Source organism: Crotalus tigris, unplaced genomic scaffold, assembly GCF_016545835.1.
Source record: "Crotalus tigris isolate CLP2741 ecotype Arizona unplaced genomic scaffold, ASM1654583v1 scf7180000017633.3093840, whole genome shotgun sequence".
Classification (NCBI taxonomy): domain Eukaryota; kingdom Metazoa; phylum Chordata; class Lepidosauria; order Squamata; family Viperidae; genus Crotalus; species Crotalus tigris.
In genome coordinates, this window is record NW_024096527.1 from 1938722 (window position 1) to 1960486 (window position 21765).

A 21765-nucleotide genomic window follows, 5' to 3' on the forward strand; every position below is an offset into this window, starting at 1 on the left:
TGGTCCTTCTCTGTCTCAGCACCGGACCTGTTTAAGTAAGTCCTTAAAGCTGTCTTTATTCCTAGGCCAGTGGTGGTGAACCTATGGCACACGTGCCAGAGGTGGCATGCAGAGCCCTCTCTGTGGGCACGCGCCATCACCCCAGCACACGTGGTCTCTAAAAGCTCACCATCACTGGCCTAAGGCCAGCCAGCCTGGAGCCGCCATTGGGGAGCCCACCATTCCACCCACCAGAAATCCCCTGGATCTCCCCCAACTCTGCCCGGCTCCCACAGGTATCACTCCCCATAAGCAACATCAAGGTGGCCATGCCCACCCTGGCCATGCCCACCCAATCTGCCATGACTACTGCAGCCACACCCTTCCAGTGGCCATGCCCACGCAGTCTGCCAAGCCCACTGTAGCTGCACCCGCCAAGTGGGCCACACCCACCCGGCACCCGGCTAAACATAAGTGGGTTTTGGGTTGCAGTTTGGGCACTCAGTCTCTAAAAGATTTGCCATCACTGTCCTAGGCTCTCGATTAGATCTCTGGTGGGATGTTTTGGGTCTTTAATCTATTATTGATTTTACCCGTGCTTTCTTTTAGATTATATCTTCTTGCATTTTCATCATTAATTTCTTATTGCCGCATCCTGTAAGCCAATCAATGAAATAAATAAATACCAAGTCATGAATTAGCCTTCCTGTAGAATGCATGCATAGCTTATGGAACCCACTGCTACAAGAGGTAGCAATGGGGAATAGATGGCTTTGAAAACATCCATCAACACTTAAATGGTTTAATACAGGGGTCCCCAACCCCTGGGCCATGGACTAGTACCGGGCCGTGGCATGCCAGCAACCAGTCCACACAAACAAGCAAAGCTCCACCTGTGCGATGCAGGCAGCACACAAAACCACACACTCTCCGGTCCATGGAAAAACCTCTCTGCACGCAAACATTCATTAAAAGTGTATGCTATTCTACCATGCTAAGAGTAAGAAATGGGTGAGTTGCTGCCTTCATGGCTTGTTTGTTCCTTTAAGTTGATTTTGATTCCTGAAGACTGCCTGGAGAGGTCTTGGCAAGGTTTTCTTGAGAATTTTTTTTTGAAAAGTGGTTTACCGTTGCCTCTTTTCTAGGACTGAGAGTGATTGGCCCAAGGCAGAACTAGAACTCACAGCCTCCTGGTTTCTACATTAAGCTGGCTCTCTCATGCCAGCTTAAAAAAGCCTTAGAAAGCCTCAATGGAAGATTTAGCTAGCTCATCACTATAAGAAGCAGTGGGTCCTATGTGGCAAGATCTAACTCAGTGGTTCTCAACCTGTGGGTCGGGACTCCATTTGGGGTCGAACGACCATTTCACGGGGGTCACCAAACAACGCAGTCCACCATTTTTCCCCCCCTTTTCCTTAGCTGTGCTACTCCCTTTTATTCTATTGGCTTTTGAAAGCCAATAGAATAGACTCTCTTGAATAGAGTCTAATTCTATTGGCTTTCAAAAGCCAATAGGATTGTCCAGGCTGTCTCTGCCCTGCTGAGCCCGCCAAAAGTCCCATTCTGCAAACGGTGCTGCACCAGTTATGTAGTCCTTGACTTACAACCGGTTGAGTAGTCGTCGCCTTATGACCGGTTGGGGGGGAGGGGTTGCGGCATTAAAAAGGTTGAGAACCACTGATCTAGCTTCTTCTGTTTATAAAGACAGATGTTAACCCAAGGTTGAATCATTTTAGCTTAAGTCAGTGTATCCAGTGGTGGGGCTCAAATATGTGAACAACCGGTTCTCTGTGTGGATGCCACTTCTGGAAGTCTTGGCTTGGGCAACAAAAAAATTAGCTACTGGTTCTGCTGAAATGGTGCGAACCAGCTGAATCCCACCACTGAGTATATCTCAATCTTGGCAAATTTAAGCTCTGTGGAGTTCAACTCCCAAAATTCACTAACCTGCATTCTACTCTTCTTCTGTTCCTACTTATGGATTTTCTGAAAGCATCTAGTTGGCCAGGGTGAGAAGCAGAAGTGCTGGTTTAAAGTGTTATGTTGTATCCCCTAAACCTCCATCTAAGCAACAGCTGAGTGCCTTGCTAAATTCTTCACCTCTTAGAAGCAGTGTGAACAGCAGTCCACAAATGGACTATGGGGGGGGGGGTAAATGCACAAAGCAGGCACACAAAGAAGCACTGAAGGATCAGTGGAAGACTTGTTTAGAGTTCTACAGCACTTACATGCAGCAGAAACATTTAGTTGGCAGGATTCAATCAAACCTCTTTCAACTTCTCTGAGAAAGAAAAAGGAAGTTCTAAACAGATACACAGAATAATATCACAGTTTACCATAGCAGCGGCTGACCCTTAAACAAAGCTATTCCATCTTTCATTCAGGATCTCCGTTCTCTCCCACACCGCCTGCATTTTAGATCCCGCCTCTTTTATCTGCTGGCTAGCTTGCTGCCTCCAGAACTCATCTTTAAAGCTTGCTTAGAAGCAAAGTCGATCTTCTTAAGACATTGACAAAGAGGGTGGCACTCCAGCCAGGTTGTGCCATTGCATAAAGACATGGAAGGAATCCATCAGCTTTCTACTTAGACAAGAATCTCCAATTGTTCCATTTTGATTTGTTCATCTCTGTTTCATGCCTGGTGCAACTAGGAGGATATCTGGAATCAGACAAGCTTTTGACAAAATCGATCCATTTTGCCAATCATCCAGGAGCTTAGAGGAGAGGTGCATCCAGATGGAAATCCAGAATCTCAGAATCCCTCGATGTAGATGAGCACAAATGTGTTTTTTATATCCTTGCTTTGGACCTTCTGCAGATATTTAGGATCTTCGGAGCACGCACTTTGGGAGAGCATGACCTAGCAGCCTGCAATTCTGAAAAACTGAGCTGCTGCAACTCTTTTTGAGTTGTTTCAGTACTCTGCAAGTTGTGAAGTTTCTGGAAAAGGATCAGTGTGGATTTTGGATTCTATACGTTGACCACAGAAGAATGATGATAGTTAGTAGGTAGGACATAAGTCTCCTAAGATATTCCTGAGCCAGTATAATCTACCTTAGGCTTTCCCCCCAAAGCATATCAAACATTCAAGGAGAGGAAACTTCAGTCTAAAAAGAAGCAATTTGGTTCTGGTGTCTGGATCTACCCAACAATTGGGACATTTTGCTCTGAAAAAGTTGGAGAGGCAAAAGGCTCAGTCAATCCATTTTGTTGCTAACTCTGCTCTTGCAAATGCGCTTCTAGAGCAACTTCTGCGCCAGCTGGAACTGTCCAAGGTGCTGAAATTAGCTGCCATTGAGCAGATCACCACCCTTTTTGCAAGCAGATGAACCATTCTGAGAACAAATAAAGCTGAGAAGTCCATGGTTCAGCTGGGAAAATAAAGAGGAATATGGTAGAGGGAGCATCCATCTCTGACTTCAACTTCTTTCTGAACAATTCAGCCTGCGCTGCAGAGTTGTGTGCTAATGGCTCGGAGCCACCCACTGCCCCATATTTGGTGGATGCCTGGCTGGTCCCACTCTGTTTTGCCATTCTGATGTTGGTTGGGCTACTGGGCAACTCTCTGGTAATCTACGTCATCATCAGACACAAGTCAATGAGGACAGTGACCAACTACTACATTGGTAAGACAATTTGGAGGCATTCAGATGGGAAAGGGTTGTAATGGAGGTGATGCTTTTAAACTGGGGCCAAGAACTAAATGAGATAAAGAGATTCAATGTAATATGAAGTTGTATGGTGATTACCAGCTATAAAAGATATAAAAGAGTACAGAGAAGTGAGGAACTGGATTGAGAATTTCAGGATAATAAAAACAGCCTGGGGGTTTGCTTTCTACTTTGTGGGAAAAAAAAACTACTGAAAAAGAGCAATAGAAAAAAGCAGATTTTCTTAAAGCGATGATTGGGGTGAGGGTGCTAACTTTTTCCACTTTAATATTCCCTTACGGAAATCGACACATTCCTAAGATATCCACTTCCTGCAGGTTTTTATTAGCTTCTTATTGTATTTTGATCTTCTTTTGAATGCATGCTTAGTTCTAAGCCAGCTTGATAAAGGGAGAGACAAAGGCAAATTTCATCACTGTTTAAAGACCAGCAGCCTCTGCTCTTGCTTCAACAGCCAACCTGGCTACCACCGACATCATTTTCCTGGTTTGTTGCGTTCCCTTCACTGCAATGCTGTATCCGCTTCCAGGCTGGATCTTTGGAGAATTCCTATGTAAATTTGTCAACTACATCCAACAGGTGAGCAATGTCTGAATTTGGAAACTTCTCTGTTCAATCTTTTTTTTTCTACAGGGATTTTTAGTGCCGTACCTGAATTCTGGTGTCTCTTACCATCTCAGCTCAGAAATGTAAAACTCTGGCTCATTTTGAAATCGGATCTTCAAAATAGCATCCATGAGGAAGATTCTTGTGAAGGATAATGGTGTTATATTTCTGGCTCTGTGCATAGTTATGGGAAATAGTGAATGAAAGTAGCCTGTAAGTATATACAGGTAGTCCTTGACATACGACCACAATTGAGCCCCAAATTTATGTTGCTAAGCGGATATTGTCCCATTTTACCATCTTTCTTGCTATAATTGTTAAGTGAATCACTGCAGTTGTTAAGTTAGTAACATGGTTGTTAAGTGAATCTGGCTTCCTCATTGACTTTGCTTGTCAGAAGATTGCAAAAGGGGATCACATGATCCTCGGGACACTGCAACCGTCATAAATATGAACCGCTTCTCAAGCACCTGAATGTAAATCACGTGATTATGGGGATCCTGTAACAGTTCTGTGTGAAAACTGGTCATAAGCCATTTTTTTCAGTGCCGGTGTAACTTTGGGGAATCACATGATCGCTATATGCGATCTTCCTGACAAGCAAAGTCAACGAGGGAAAGCAGATCCACTTAACAATCATTTGATTTGCTTAACGACCATAGCAAAAAAGGTCAAAAAAATCGGGTGCAGTCATGTGATGACTTGCTTAACAACCGCATCGCTTAGCAATGGAAGTTCCGGTCCAAATTGTAAATGTCAGTTGAGGACTACCTGTATGTTAGTGAATGAATGCTGTGCATGCAAAAGACAAGTAAAAGATGAATGGAGGTGTATAAGTAAGGAACGAAATGTATGCAGATAAGAAAAACCAAATGGTAAATAGCTAGAGTCCCAGGGATAGGCAACCTTGGTTCTGTTATGATTTGTGGACTTCAACTCCCAGAATTCCTGAGCCAGCATGGTTGAAGTCCACGAGTTCTAAAGGAGCCAAGGTTGCCTACCCCTGAGCTAGACCTTGACTTATGTCCACAACTGAGCCCAAAATTTCCATTGCCGAGCAAGGCAGTTGTTAAGTGAGGTTTGCCCCAGTTTTTGACCTTTTTTGTCACCATTATTAAATCAATCATCCCAATTGTTTGGTGAATCATGCAGTCATTAAGTGAATCTGGCTTCCCCTATTGACTTTGGTTATTGGAAGCCAGCTGGGAATGGTGATCCCATGACCCCAGGAGAGTCCAAACTGTCATAAATACATGCCAATTGCTAAGCCTGAATATTGATGACGTAATCATGGGAATGCCGCCACTATTAAGGATGAAAATGATCACAAGTTACTTTTTTCAGGGCTGTTGTAAATTTGGTCATAAAATAAACAGTTATAAGTCAAGGACTACGTGTATTATATGAATGTGTATTTGTGAGTGAATTTGTATGCAAATTGGTCAAGTGATTGACAATAAATTACGCACACAAATATCTGTTTAAATTAATGGGGCTGTGTGTATATGAGTATAGATTTACAATACAATACAATTTGTTTCTATGTGTATGAATGAAATCTTTCTTTGCATTAGTAACTAAGTAATATGTGCATGGCTGGATGGAGTCACTGAAGCAGTAGGCATGAACTTAAATGGACTCCAGAAGATGGTAGAGGACAGGAAGACCTGGAGGAACGTGGTCCATGGGGTTGCGATGGGTCAGACACGACTTTACAATTAACATCAACAACAACAATGTGCATGAATATCTCTGCATTTTTGTGAATACCGTATTTTCTGGCGTATAAGACGACTTTCTAAAGCATTCAAATCGGCGCCGAAGTCGGGGGTCGTCTTATACGCTGAGTCATCCTATACGCCGGAAAATACGGTAGGTGTAAATGGAGTTTGCTTTTTCTGCTGCACTATCTAAAAGCGTTTTAGATGTTCTCCCCACAAAGCTTCTATGGAAAGCCCAGGGAATAATAACCCTGTGTGAAAGAATAATAATAATGATGATGATGATGATGATAAAGTTGGAAGGGACCTTGGAGGTCATCTAGTCCAACCCCTGCTCAGGCAGGAAACCCTACACCATTTCAGACAAATGGCTGTCCAGTCTCTTCTTAAAAACTTCCAGTATTGGAGCATTCACCGCTTCTGGAGGCAGGTTGTTCCACTGATTAACTGTTCTCACTGTCAGGAAGTTTCTCCTTAGTTCTAGGTTGCTTCTCTCCTTGATTAGTTTCCATCTGTTGCTTCTTGTCCTGCCCTCAGGCACTTTGGAAAATAGCTTGACTCCTTCTTCTTTGTGGCAGCCCCTGAGATACTGGAAAACTGCTATCATGTCCCCCCTCGTCCTTCTCTTCGTTAAACTAGACCAGGGCTTTTCATCCAGTGGTATGGGTACCACCTGTGGTACATTGGCACCTGGCAGGTGGTACGCAACCATCCTAGAAAACTGGTAGTGGGGGAGGGAAATGAACTGAACCAGTGGTAGCACCGCACAAGCCTGAGCGAGAAACGGCTGGAGCTGCAGGGCTGTCAGGGCTCAGCAGAAGCACCAGGATCAGCGCCAGGCTCCAGCTGGAGCTCGGCGCTGTTCCTGGTGCATCTGCTGAGCCCAGAAGAAGCGCCGATCAGCTGGAATGCTGCAGCATTTACATTCAGATGCCTGGCAACTGATTCATATTTATGACGGTCACAGTGTCCCAGGGTCATGTGAAGTGATCAAAACCTGGTGCAACCACCCAGCAGACGGGGGGAATAAAAACCAAACACCCCCCACCCCACCCCCGCTGCCAATCCTCAACAGAAATGCTCACAACAATGGAAATCTTGGACAGGAGGAAGAGCGCCGCCGGGCGGGCAGGCAGCTGTCTTGCTTGGCTGTGGCTTGGGGGGCACTTTTTTCAGTGCCATTGTAACTTCGAGCAGTCACTAAGCGAACTGTTGTAAGTCGAGGACTACCTGTACTTTATCACTTTTTTCCTTTTTGGGGGGGGGTCATCAAGTTTTTGACACCTTGCTAGGCGACTGGTGGCACTCGGATATTGCCATATCCTAAAAGTGGTACAATGGGTGAAAAGGTTGAAAAGCCCTGAACTAGACATACCCAATTCCAGCAACCGTTCCTTATATGTTTTAGCCTCCAGTCCCCTAATCATCTTTGTTGCTCTTCTCTGCACTCTTTCTAGAGTAATAACCTGTTCCCAAGCATGCTTTTCTTTCTCCTTCAGGTTTGGTTGCTGTTCTAGCTTCTATCTAGAAAAAGAGCTTATATTTTAACTTTACACTCAAAAAATAATTAATTCACACTTGTTATAACACGTTTCTAATGTGAAACACCTCTTTCTAGTACCCTGAGGAAGCTGTACCAATCAGAGCAGAGGGATAAAAAGATCAATAGTTTCTAGTGTAGTAGAAAGCAATGTCTTCGGTAATGATCAAGGTGAGAACAGTTACTCAAACAGAATGGCAGTGGGCAGCCTCCACTGTCAGTTGTCAGATTTGCTGTAGTTCTGCATTAGAGCATAACCGAGTGCTCTAATGATGCCCAATACAAAAAAATGGGGCACAAGGAATAAAAATATTGCTGATGGCTATGACTGAAGACACATCGACATGCCTTTTCCTGAACAGGTGATGCATGTTTAAAAGGGTGAGACTGTGGAGTCATGATCCTCCACCTTGACTCTTTTGTGCCCCCTTTCCCAGGACGCCTTTGAAAGGGATATAACAGAATTATCCCTTCATGCTGTATTTCTTGCAGGCTTGGTGGGGTTCATGCTGTGGCCCACACCCTCTGGAATATTCTGAGGACCCAGATTGTTGAAGGCAAAATGCAAACAATGCTGACATTGTAAACCAGCCAGAGAGTGCTGGAAAGCACTCTAGGGCAGTATATTAGTTTAAATCTATTGTTATTGCTGTTGCTATTATCCTGCTGGATATAAGATCATCTCCTACATTCTTGGTTTCCTGGAAGAGCTTTAAAACCTGGCTCTGCTGGCTGGCTCGGTGCCCAGACAGGGGTGCATTGTGTTGGGGGTGGCTGATGGGGTTGAGAGGAGCTCCCCAGTAAAGGAGAATACTTGTAGCTCAGAGTTGAAATGAGGGGTCCTTAGTGCTCTCTGAGCTTGGCTGTTTTCTTGTTTCATTACCCAAATGTCCAGCACTGATGATGTTACCCAGTTTGGGTAATGAAATGTCTGCAAGAAAACAACCAAGCTCAGAAAGCCCCAAGATTCACCTCAGAAGATTCCCACCCTCATGTCGCCTGTCTTCTTGGTTTTCAGTTTCCTATTTAATTTTCTTAATTTTAATCATTCTATACAGGTAGTCCTCGACTTACGATGATCACTTAGTGACTGTTTAAAATTCCAACAAAATTTCAACAAAAATCACTTACAGTTTGATTCTGAAGTTACGACAGTCACACATAGGCACACCACAGTCACGTGATTGCCTTTTGGGTGCCTGGCAACTGGCTCATCTTTATGGCAGCATCCTGCCATAAAGATGACTCCAATTGTTGGTGTTTTTTGGTGGTTTCCAATCTTTACTTCCAGTTTCTGGCCAAAACCAGGTATAGCTGGCTAAAACCAGCTATTGCTTAAGGATCATTCCATTCACTTAATGGCCTTTGGGTTTGCTTAACAACTGCTGCTAAAGTATCATAAAATCAGATCTGATCACCTGGTGATCCACTTAACGACTACAATATCTTACAAATATAATTCTGGTTTCTCTTACCATCATAAGTCGAGCACTCCTTGTCTTATCTTTTTTTAACCTTGCTATCGTTCTGTAATCCATCCATACTCACTGCAACAGTGAGATGGTAGAATATACATTTAATAAACAAATAATCATGATAGCTTTCTGTGGACTATCATGGAAAGGGCATGGACTCGATGCAGCAGTGTTCCAATATCTCAGGGATTGCCACAAAGGTGGAGGGGGGTCAACCTATTCTCCAAAGCACCTGAAGGCAGGACAAGAAGCAATGGATGGAAACTAATCAAGGAGAGAACTAAACTAGAACTAAGGAGGAATTTCCTGACAGTCAGAACAATTAATCAGTGGAACAACTTGCCTCCAGAAATTTTGAGTGCTCCAACACTCCAACAACTTTTTAAGAAGAGATTGGACAACCATTTGTCTGAAATGGTATATAGGATTTCCCGCCAGAGCAGTGGGTTGGACTAGATGACCTACAAGGTCCCTTTCAACTCTGTTAATCTGTTCTTTCAGATCATGCTAAGATTCATTTAGGATAGAGGTAGGAATTTATTTTCCCACTGGGAAACTGGGACTGTGGTGGAGAGTTGAACTACTGGGGCTGCTGCCACAGTCATCATCACTGCCGCTGCCAGTGTAGCTGTCACCGTGGGCTGCACAGAACCAGCCCATAGAATGCCCAATACAAAAAGCAAAGAAGACGCATTTGGACCCTGAGATACATGGGAAATTTGAACTATCTTTGTGTACAGTGAATGCCTACAAGTAATCTCCAGCTCTTCCCACAATTATACCTGTTTTAGGTTGATAGGAAAGTCAGCAAAGTAAAGTCAGCAAAATAATGGAAAGCATTGCAAAGAAATCCCTTGGTTTGGCTCCATAGGTCTCGGTGCAGGCGACCTGTGTCACCCTGACGGCCATGGGCGTGGACCGGTGGTATGTGACTGTCTTTCCACTTCGATCCTTGCGACAGCGCACGCCACGAGTTGCTGCAACCGTCAGCATCAGCATTTGGGTTGGTGAGTAGAGGCAGTCTCTAGGCTGAGTTAGAATTGTTCACAAACATGATCCAATTATTGAATGTCTTATATCTGGGCAAAAACATCTGCTAAAAAAAGAAAAAAACTAGAGAAAAACCTAATAAATACCTTCAGGTTTGCCTTGAGTCATACTTATTGCCAATGATAGGTCTGCTACCATTCAGGTAATACATAAAGTCCTCCCAATTGAAAACTGGTAGAATTATGTCTCTTGCCTTTAAGGTTTCGTTATACAATTTGCAAATCAAGGTAGTATTTGCAACCATGTGATTGAAGCCTGCCTTCTTTGTGGATGTGTATGTGAAAAAGGGATGGGGCTTTGACTGAGTAGTTGTGGTCACCATCTTGACTTTCTTGTCCGGCTCCCTGCAGACAACCCTAATCCTAACTTTACATGCAACCCCTTCTAACATAGCAATTGAAGGAGTCTTGTTAATCCAATTCTCATTTGTTGGATTATCTGAGGCAGTGGTTCTCAACCTTTTTAATGCTGCGACCCCCAACCGATTGTAAGTCGAGGACTACCCAACCGGTTGTAAGTCAAGGACTTTCCCTGCCCAGGAACGCTGCGCATGCGTGGTGCCGCCCCCTGCGCCGGCCGAGGTGTAGCTGGCAAGTGGCAGAGACGGAACAGGCCGACTACCGGCTGGGCCAACAGCTGGCCCAGCCCAAGGGAGGTAAGGCACCCATCGGGCTCATGCAACCCTCCCTGTGCCCGCCGGCCTCCCACCTCCCACCCCTGGCCCTCTTTTACTTACATTTTTAGTAGTTGCTCAGCAGGGAGGGGTGGAAATTTCCAGACAGCTCGCCTTCGCTGCAGACAACTTGCAGCACTGTTTGCAGAATGGGACTTTTGGCAGGCTCAGCAGGGCAGAGACAGCCTGGACAATTCCTAGACTCTATTCAAGAGAGTCTATTCTATTGGCTTTCAAAAGCCAATAGAATAAACGGGAGTAGCACAGCTAAGGAAAAGGGGGGAAAATGGCGGACTGCGTTGTTTGGCAACCCCCGTGAAATGGTCATTCGACCCCAAATGGGGTCGCGACCCACAGGTTGAGAACCGCTGATCTAAGTTTTTCCAGTGTTGAGCAATTATTGTTTTAGCTGCTAAGTTTAAGCAAGCAATAAATACCTTATTTTAAACCTAAGGATGAATGGCATAAATCAACACAATAACCCTAATTCTGGGAAGCATTCAACTCTGCAATCTTTTCTGCAGGATGCTGATTTGGTTAGGTGTCTCTGTATCTTATCAATTTGCAATTTAGTGCCCTATTATAAGTCAGTGTTTCTCAACCTTGGCAACAGCAGGGGTGGCACAGTGGTTAGAATGCAGTATTTCAGGTTAACTCTACATTCCTACTGACAGGAGTTCGATTCTCACCGGCTCAAGGTTGACTCAGCCTTCCATCCTTCCGAGGTCGGTAAAATGAGGACCCAGATTGTTGGGTCTGCTTAGAGAAGGCTGTAAAGCCCTATGAAGTGGAATATAAGTCAAAATGCTATTGCTATTAAGACTCCATGCTGGCTGGGGTGAGTTGAAATCCATGCATATTAAACTAGCCAAGATTGAGAAGCACTGCAATAGATCCGTTAGGCTGCTCAACAGATACAAGTCTCCTTTGAGCCAAACGTCTCCATGTCTTCACGGGCATATTTCTGCAGTTTCCTGGGTGACAGAACCGAAATGGTTTGTTATCAGCTTCCAAAAGCTAATAGGGGACTGGAGGCTAAAGCATATAAGGAACGGCTGCTGGAATTGGGTATGTCTAGTTTAATGAAGAGAAGGACGAGGGGGACATGATAGCAGTCTTCCAATATCTCAGGGGCTGCCACAAAGAAGAGGGAGTCAAGCTATTCTCCAAGGCGCCTGAAGGCAGGACAAGAAGCAACGGGTGGAAACTAATCAAGGAGAGAAGCAACCTAGAACTAAGGAGAAACTTCCTGACAGTTAGAACAATTAACCAGTGGGACAACCTCCTCCAGAAGCGGTGAATGCTCCAACACTGGAAGTTTTTAAGAAGAGACTGGACAGCCATTTGTCCGAAATGGTATAGGGTTTCCTACTTGAGCAGGGGGTTGGACTAGATGACCTCCAAGGTCCCTTCCAACGTTGTTGTTATTGTTGCTGTTGTTGTTGCTGTTGTTGTTGTTGTTATTATTATTATTATTATTATTATTAAAATGCTTTTCAACTGCTCAGGAAATCCTAGGTCTGTAGGATAAGCTGGGCAGTTGAAAAGCATCAGATTCCTGACAAACCTAGCAGACAACTTTGTCTCCCAAAAAGTAGAGAAGGGAACTAGGGGATTAGCCATTTTGGACCTAATTCTCACCAACAGAGATGAAATGACAGAAGATGTTGAAGCCATAGGAACCTTGGGAGGAAGTGATCATGCAATATTGGAATTCAACATTATGGAAGCATAAGCAATAGAACACAGTCAAACTAGAGAGCTAATTTCAATAAACGTAGAGAGGGTTTGGGAAGGATTCCATGGATGAGAATCCTCCAGGGGAAAACAACTCAAGAGGCTTGGGAAATTTTGAAAAGTGAAATAATAAAGGCCACGTCAAGCACAATACCAACAAAGAGGAAAAATAACACCTCTCAAAAGAAACCAGCATGGCTGCATAAAGAACTCTCTGATCAATTGAAAGATAAAAAGGACAAGTATAGAAAGTGGAAAGAGGGGAACATAACTAAGTCAGAATATCAGCAAATAGCCCAAGCCTGCAAAGACGAAGTGAGGAAAGCTAAGGCTCAAAATGAACTAAGGCTTGCAACCAAAGTCAAAAATAACAAAAAAAGCTTCTTTCAACATGTAAAAAACAAGAAAAAAGTGAAGGGAACAATTGGTCCATTAGTGGGTGAAAATGGCAAGAAGGTGACAAGCAACAGGGAGAAAGCAGAACTATTTAACTCATTTTTCGCATCTAACCAAACTAACCAAAGAGAGAAGCAACCTAGAACTAAGGAGAAACTTCTTGACAGTTAGAACAATTAACCAGTGGAACAACCTGCCTCCAGAAGCGGTGAATGCTCCAACATCGGACGTTTTTAAGAAGAAACTGGACAGCCATTTGTCCAAAATGGTATAGGGTTTCCTGCCTGAGCAGGGGGTTGGACTAGATAACCTTCAAGGCCCCTTCCAACTTTATCATTATTATTATTATTATCTTGTAAGCTGTGAGGTCCTGAATGGCAGGGGCTAAATCAGCAAATCAGCATTGTGCCATTACAACACAATCAGTAACAGTGACATTATAATAGAGTTGGAAGGACCATGGAGGTCTCCTGTTCTTTTTGTAGGTTTGTTGTGATGTCACACACATATCCAGGGCCAGTTTTAGTTAGGGCCTAGTAAGCACTGGCTAGGGTGCCAAACCTTATGGAGGTATCAATGCTACTCAGCCTTCCATCTTTCTGAGGTCGGTAAAATGAGGACCCAGATTATTGGAGGCAATGTGCTGATGCTATAAAGAGTACTATAAAGCACTATGGAGTGATATATAAGTCCACATGCTATTGTTATTTCTATTTGAAATATAAATTAAATGTAAAATTTTGTTTCAGCAGGAGGTGGCGCCATCAATCACTGTAACCTTGCGTTGTTGTTAGTTGCGAAGTCGTGTCCGACCCATCGCGACCCCATGGACAACGTTTCTCCGGGCCTTCCTGTCCTCTACCATCTTCTGGAGTCCATTTAAGCTCATGCCTACTGCTTCAGTGACTCCATCCAGCCACCTCATTCTCTGTCGTCCCCTTCTTCTGTTGCCCTCAATCTTTCCAGCATTAGGCCCTTCTCCAGTGAGTCCTTCCTTCTCATTAGGTGGCCAAAGTACTTGAGTTTCAACTTCAGGATCTGGTCTTCTAAAGAGCAGTCAGGGTTGATCTCCTCTAGCACTGACTGGTTTGATCACCTTGCAGTCCAGGAGGCTCGCAGGAGTCTTCTCAAGCACCATAGTTCAAAGGCCTCAATTCTTTTGCGCTCAGCCTTTCTTATGGTTCAACTTTCACAGCCATATATTGCAGCAAACCCTTGCCAATCTTAATACAATTGTAGTAGATAACCCATGGATCGCTGTAGGGGTTGGGCCTGAGTTGGACTCAACAAAAGATGCTTTGGAGCACACAGGAGTGCCAACTTGGCATATCTCTGTAATCTCTTATGGCAGCTTATCTTTTTCCCCAGGAATTTATAAGCAATAGCAACTTGGAAATTGAATTCCAAGCTGTTGCACAGCTCTAAGAATATCTGATAGCATCACCGTAAAGGAATGTCAGAGACATTCCTGAAACCATGTGATTCCAGATGCATTCACTGCCCAAAATTCCTTTTGTGCTCTCTGAGCTTGGTTGTTTGCTTGCAGATGTGTTATTACCAGACTAGGTGACATCTGCAGTGCAAACAACCAAGCTCAGAGGTCATCAAGGACTCCAAAATGTAACTTGAGTTACAGATCTTCCATTAGCATTCCTTTTGTTAGATCAGTGGTTCTCAACCTATGGGTCGGGACCCCATTTGGGGTCGAATGACCATTTCACGGGGGTCGCCAAACAAGGCTGTCCGCCATTTTTCCCCCCTTTTCTTTGGCCACGCCCCTGGCACCCGGTGATGTATAAGTGGTTGGGGGTCACCACAACATGGGGAACTGTATTATGGGGTCGCGGCATTAGAAAGGTTGAGAACCACTGTGTTAGATAGATGGTTATACAAATTTCTGAATGAATGAAATGGGTTAATTTTTCTTGGTACAAGCAATCCTCAATTTACAACTGTAATGGAGCCTGCCCATTAGGATCGCTAAGTCATGATGGTCATAACTGACCTGATTTTTCAATCTTTTTTTTTACAGTGGTTGTTAAGCAAGTAACATGGTCATTAAGTGAACTAATTGTTCATTATGGGTCAGTTTTGCCAAAACCCATGCTGTTTTTGGCAACAACAGCAACAAAAAAAGGTAAAACATAATCATTTGATCACAGGATGCTGCAAATGGCCATAACTGAGCATCTGAAGTATTTTGATGTGACCATGGAGGGGCAGCCATCAGAACGTCAGTACCGAGTTGTAAATACCCCTGGGAAGGTCCATCGTAACTTTGAATGGTCATAAGCAAGCATACTGCGCCAATACTGCACTTTTATTTTGCACCCCCACTGCTAGAGGCCTTGGAAGGAGGTGTACAGGTAATCCTCGACTTATGACCACAATTGAGCCCAAAACTCCTGATGCTAACTGTGACAGTTGTTAAGTGAATTTTTGCCCCATTTTACGAGTTTTCTTGCTGCACTTGCTAAGTGAAATCACTGCAATTGTTAAGTTAGTAACACGGCTGTCAACTGAAACTGGCTTCCTCATTGACTTTACTTGTCAGAAGGTTGCAAAAAAAGGGGATCACATGAACCCAGACGCTGCAACCGTCATAAATATGAACCAACTGACAAGCACCTGAATTTTGGTCATGTGACCACGGAGATGCTACAATGGTTATAAGTGTGAAAAAATCGTCATAAGTCACTTTTTTAGATCCTAGCATGTTGTTATGGTTCCGGCTAATGAAACATTTCAAAGAACTTCCAGGCATTATTTTCCTAAAAGTCTTTTATTGTTACAAAATGTCGGCACAGGGACAACGGAGGGATGCTAGGATCTAAGTTCTCTTCCTCTGAGCAGTTAAATTATCAGCATGTTCCCTCCCTAAAATTAGCTGTCATATCTCACATTATCCAATTAGTGTGAAGGTCAAATGTTTTCTTCCTCTTTCTTTGGGGGGGGTTTACCCCCAACCCCCCTTCTGCTCTGTATTAACCCCATAATTACCAGACAATTCTGCATATTGTCAAAAGCAAGAATATACAATATTTGCAGCGTTGACAATGCCGTTGTAATTCTGAACGGTCCCTAGAGGAATGGTTGCTCAGTCAAGGTCTGCCTCTAGCAACAAATGGACAAATAAAGGCCTCCACAACAGGAGGTGTGGTAGAGTTGCCAGCCTTAATTTCCTGGGCCTTTTTCTTCACAGGTTCCTTCCTTGTCTCCATCCCGGTGCTGATTTACAACCAGCTGGTAGAAGGCTATTGGTTTGGTCCGCAGACATTCTGCAGCGAGTCCTTCCCCTCCATCTACTACGAAAGAGCCTTTATCCTGTACAACTTTTTAGCGGTTTACCTCCTCCCTTTATTGACCATCCTCGTCTGCTATAGTGCCATGCTTTACCAGATGGGACACCCCACTGTGGCGCCAGCTGATAACCATGCCCAGGTATTATAAGCTGTATGTTGTACCCGGGATAAACTGGAGGTGAGATGAAATATTTAAAAAAAAAAAATCAAAGCAACTCCTGGGCAGAGATGGAAGAGAAAGTGGCTAATAATAAGGTTAGCGAGATACAAAGGCAACAGTGGTGCGGTACAGGTAGTCCTCAACTTACAATGGATCACTTAGTGACTGTTCAAAGTTCCGACGGACCTCCGAAAAGTACTTACAATCAGTTCCAAAGTTCCAGTGGCTGCCTCCCTTCCCCCAGGGTTACATGACAGCATGTTGGGGGCTTGGCAATCAGCCTACATTTACAGACATTTGCCATTTATTTCCTTGTTTTGGCAAAAACAGCCCATAGCAAATAGTGGATTCACTTTATGCCTCTCACAATTTATGACCCTAATGGACAGGCTCCATTAAGGTCATAAGTCAAGGGCTACCTGCACACTCCAAAGTTTTAACTCCAGAGAGACGAAACCAAGGTGAGTCCTCCTCGTTTCAATTTTGGGCAGCTGCCAAAGACTGAAAAGATCTATTATTCGGATTCACTATGTCAACCACCTAATTCTTGTGAACAGGTGTACCATTGGGTCATGTATTTCAGAAAGTCAGAAAACACTGGAAGTGTTTTAAGTGCTCCAACACTGGAAGTTTTTAAGAAAAGACTGGACAGCCATTTGTCCAAAATGGTGTAGGGTTTCCTGCCTGAGCAGGGGGTTGGACTAGATGACCTCCAAGGTCCCTTCCAACTTTACTATTATTATTATATTATTATTATTAAGTTTTGTAAGAGTCGACTCAAGAATAGGGGAAGCGTGTAAAATCAGGTCCAGATAACAAAATGGCCTGTCAAACCTTTAGGCACAACTATAACGAGTCTCACAAACAACAGACACAGTTGCTTTCAAACAAAAAAACTTTGTACTGTACTACAAATATGTATCTCTTTGCTGTAATTCAGCTTTTACTCATTAAGTTTGAGCTGGATGTCTATGGAAGTTCTAAGTCATCCGTTCAAAGATGGTTTTTCAAGAGGCCACTGGACTTTCTGTTTTTCCTTGAAGATGTTTCCCTTCTCATCCAAGAAGCTTCTTCAGTTCTGACTGAATGATGGGGAAATAGAAGGATTTATATTCCTTGCAGCAATCTGGTCATTAGCACTCTGCTAGCACTCTCAGCACTCTGAGCTGGCTGCAAGGCCATTTTCACGCTTCCTCTATTCTTGAGTCGACTCTTACAAAACGTTTCTGACTTTCTGAAATACATGACCCAATAGTGCACCTGTTTACAAGGACTGGGTGGTTGACCTAGTGCAGTGTTTCCCAAACTTGACAATTTTAAGGCATGAGGACTTCAACTCCCAGAATTCCACAGCCAGCGTTGCTGGCTGTAGAATTCTGGGAGTTGAAGTCCTCATGCCTTAAAATTGTCAAGTTTGGGAAACACTGACCTAGTGAATCCGAATCATAGACCTTTTCACTCTTTGGCAGCTGCCCCAAATTGAAAGTGATTCTTTTTCCAAGCAAAATTCTCATTAAGTTCTCTTTAGAAAGATTTACGGAGATGAAAAGGACGGGTTACTAGATTCCCAATAACCAAACTATTTTCCATTCAGAACAGTACGGTCTCATACATATTATGGTGAAGATTTTCCTATTTTCTTTCTAACATCCTTCCTATGAATTGTTAAAGAGGCATGTCTCTTTGCTGATAACAGAGAAACATGCAGCTGGCTGTTTACAGAAACAGTCTCCTAAATTCTTACCAGTTGGGACTTTTTCAGTCCTGAGTAGAGCAGATTGGTTCTGATCCATATTTTATGTTAGAATATCACTAACGGAATATCATATTCCGTAAAAGAAAACATGGCAGAATCATAATCTTCTTCCAACATTGGAAGAAGCATGGCTAAAAGAAGACTTCCAGTAGCAATTTATGGCTGTGAAGTTGGACTGTAAGGAAGTTTGGGCACTTAAGAATTGATGCTTTCGAACTGTGGTGCTGGAGAAGACTCTTCAGAATCTCTTGGATTGCAAGGAGATCAAACCAGTCCATCCTGAAGGAAATCAACCCTGACTGTTCTTTGGAAGGACAGATACTGAAACTAAAACTCAAATACTTCAGCCACCAAATGAGAAGAGAGGACTCATTGGAAAAGACCGGGATTGAAGGCAAAAAGAGAAGGAGACAGCAGAGGTTGAGATGGTTAGATCAGTGGTCCTCAACCTTTTTAATGCCGCAACCCCCAACCAGTCGTAAGTCAAGGATTAAACTAGTCGTAAATCGAGGACTAAACTGGTTGTAAGTCGAGGACTTTCCCTGCCCGGGAGCACCGCACATGCATGGTGCCGCCCCCTGCACTGGCCGAGGCGTAGCTGGCAAGCGGCAGAGATGGAGCAGGCCGACCACCGGCTGGGCCACCAGCTGGCCCAGCCCAAGGGAGGGAAGGCACCCGCCGGAAAAGGGAAAAAAATGGCGGATAGCCTTGCTTGGTGACCCCCGTGAAATGGTCGATCGACCCCAAATGGGGTCGCGACCCATAGGTTACGAACCGCTGGGTTAGATAATGTCACTGATATGGTGGACATGTCAGATCAGCCATCACACCATTTCAGCACTACTTCGCTTTGACGGCAGTGGCATACACTGTGAGGAGGAGGAATGAAGGATACTGGGAGGGGAGATGACAGGAACCAGAAGTGCTAACCTGAGACAACAGTTGAAAGATTCAAGGACACAGGCATGGGAAAGCATGCGAACACCCACCGAAGAGGTGCTAACTGCAGAACTGTTACCAAAATAACTAATTTGAACTTCATTGGACAATAGCAAGATAATCAAGGGAGAAGGGAAAATTATTTGGTTTACCTGGGAAGTTTCAGATCCGGCTTTTCTTACACTGTAACCACTTGGCTTTAGTAAAAGTACACCTGTTGTTACGAATGGAGTCGAAGGTCTTTCTTTCCTAAATGCCCAAGCTGGGACAGGTCTGACAGGTTTGGGCAGACTTTGGGAGGCAGTGGAGGATGGGACACCTGGCATGCTGTGTCCATGGGGTTGCAGGGAGTTGGACACGATTTAGCGACTGAAAAACAAAAAGAGGAGACTTAAACCTGGGCATTTCAGTGTAATATTTTAATGACACCATACTATCTCTCTACCTTCCTTTTCCTTGGGTCACCTCTTCTCCCTCCTTTCTGTGCCCCAATATAGGTACAGCAGCTGTCAGAATTCTCTGAAGCTTTGCGAGCCAAGATCTCTCGTATGGTGGCCATCATCATTGCTCTTTTCACCATCTGCTGGGGTCCGGTGCAGCTTCTGATCCTCTTCCAAGCCTTTGACTCCAGCTTTCAGTACAATTATTATACCTATAAGGTGAAGATTTGGGCTCACTGCATGTCCTATGCCAATTCTTCCCTCAACCCCATTGTCTATGCCTTCATGGGCACTAATTTTCGGAAGGCCTTCAAGAAAGTTTTCCCACTGGCCTTCAAGAAGAGGGTGGGTGATCGCAACATCACTGCCCAAGCCCATCTCAACACCGAGATGCAGTTTGTCTCATCAGGAATGCAGGTCTAAAATAAGTGTCTTTCCTATACAGGTAGCCCTTGACTTACAACCATTTGTTTAGTGAACATTCGAAGTTACAACGGCACTGAAAAAAAGTGACTTATGACCATTTTTCACACTTATAACCATTGCAGCATCCCCAAGATCATGTGATTAAAATTCAGACACTTGGCAACTGACTCGTATTTATGACAGTTGCAGTGTCCCGGGGTCATGTGATCCCCTTTTGCGACCTTCTGACAAGCTAAGTCAATGGGGAAGCTAGGTTCACTTAACAACCATTTTATTAACTCAACAACTGCAGTGATTCACTTAACACCGTGGCAAGAAAAGGCATAAAATGAGGCAAAAGTCACTTCACAACTGTCTTGCTTAGCAACAGAAATTTTGGGCTCAATTGTGGTCATAAATCAAGGACTACCTATAAAGTGTTTTGCCTTCTAGTGGATCCTACGGTGTTATCCTATGTCTAAGGTGCGTTGGAGAGATTGGAATCCATTTGCCAATGGCCCGTGACCAATAGTGAGAGACGCTATAAGATGTAGTCTAGCAACAGTCAAGTCCGACATAAGTAACAAATTCAAGAAACAAGAACAGCCATATATTTCAAAATGGCAGCTTTCATGTTAGTTGTCAACGCTGCTAACATCGGATGTTTTTGCACTGACAACAGATGGAAATGTAGCCATCTTTTACCTTTTGCTTTTAGAGTTAGATGATGCTGGGAGTCGGGATGTGAACAAGAGTCCAGCTAGACATAACAACACTAAGCCTAGCATGAGAAACAAGGTTATTGTAAACAGAGCTGATAAGGAATTGGCAGGCTGGAGAACTGGAGAGGAAGCCCACCTTCAAGCTAATTGGGGAATGTGATTTATGACTGTAAATTGGAGGAGGGAATTGTGCTTTGATACTATGTGCTCAGGAGAGGGGAATTCAGTTTTTGGCTTCGATTATGCAATGCCAATGTTATGCTACTCAAAATAAAGATTCTTTAAGGTAAACAATGCCTCGAAGTTCTTTTGAAGACTTTCATCTGTTGGAATCATGATATTAGGCAGGAATAAAAACAGGTCTTGAAAACTGTAAGAATAAAGGAAGACTTAAATCAATTAAGGCAGAATCTCTCTGAAATGTTTCTTTTTCACAATCCCCATCACGGGACTAGGTAACCTCTTCTCATGCTAGCTAATGGTCAGTACGGATTCCCTATCCCTGGCTTAAGGACACTTGGATCTAATTGCTATTCAGTCTATGGCTTCTGGGTAAATCATGGGCCAATCATACAAATCATATAAACTCAGGATCCAAAAAGATCTTGACAAACTCGAATAATGGGCCCTATCCAACAAAATGAGTTTCAATGTGGAGAAAAGCAAAATCTTACACTTAGGCAGGAAAAACCAAAGGAACAAATACAGATTGGGGAAGAGCTGACTTGGAGGCAGTAACTGTGAGAGGGACCTTGGAGTCCTGGTGGACAATCACTTAACTATGAGCCAGTAGTGTGTAGCAGCAACCAAAAAAGCTAATACAATCCTGGGTTGTATAAACAGAGGCATAGAATCAAGATTATGCAAACTACTAGTACCACTTTATAAAGCCCTAGTAAGACCACACCTCGAATACTGCAGCCAATTTTGGTCACCATATCACAAAAAAGTTGTTGAGAATCTGGAAAAAATTCAGAGAAGAGCAACTAAGATGATCAAAGGCCTGGAAACCAAAACATACGAAGGACAGCTGCAGAACTTGGGTTTGCTAGTCTAAAGAAAAGAAGAAATAGGGGAGACATGATAGCAGTATTCCAGTATCTGAGGGGCTGCCACAAAGAAGAGGGGGACAGGTTGTTCACCAGAGCACCAGAAGGAAGGACGAGAAACAAAGAAAGAAGCAACCTGGAATT

The 21765-nt window shown here is 43.7% G+C and overlaps 1 protein-coding gene and 1 long non-coding RNA gene across 2 annotated transcripts in view; one reads left to right on the plus strand and one right to left on the minus strand.

The window, feature by feature from the left end:
• LOC120304321 overlaps nt 1–21765 on the minus strand; it is a 75696-nt gene that overhangs the window by 43826 nt on the left and 10105 nt on the right. The window contains exons 4-5 of the long non-coding RNA XR_005555699.1: nt 19451–19657; nt 19158–19374 (exon numbers count right to left, since the gene is read on the minus strand). This is a non-coding gene — a long non-coding RNA (uncharacterized LOC120304321). The remainder of the gene's footprint in view (nt 1–19157; nt 19375–19450; nt 19658–21765) is intronic.
• On the plus strand, nt 1568–19932 carry KISS1R (KISS1 receptor). The gene is made up of 5 exons (XM_039334735.1): nt 1568–3605; nt 4105–4229; nt 9864–9999; nt 16051–16289; nt 19503–19932. The coding sequence occupies exons 1-5, from the start codon at nt 3371–3373 to the stop codon at nt 19866–19868; spliced, it is 1101 nt and encodes a 366-aa protein (XP_039190669.1). The 5' UTR covers nt 1568–3370; the 3' UTR covers nt 19869–19932.

Excerpts from the sequence above, each read along its gene's own strand:
- KISS1R (XM_039334735.1), top strand. The coding sequence starts at position 3,371 with ATGGTAGAGGGAGCATCCATCTCTGACTTCAACTTCTTTCTGAACAAT. Across the intron at positions 3,606-4,104 it reads AGTGACCAACTACTACATTG|CCAACCTGGCTACCACCGAC; the intron begins GTAAGACAATTT and ends TTGCTTCAACAG. Across the intron at positions 16,290-19,502 it reads CAGCTGATAACCATGCCCAG|GTACAGCAGCTGTCAGAATT; the intron begins GTATTATAAGCT and ends GCCCCAATATAG.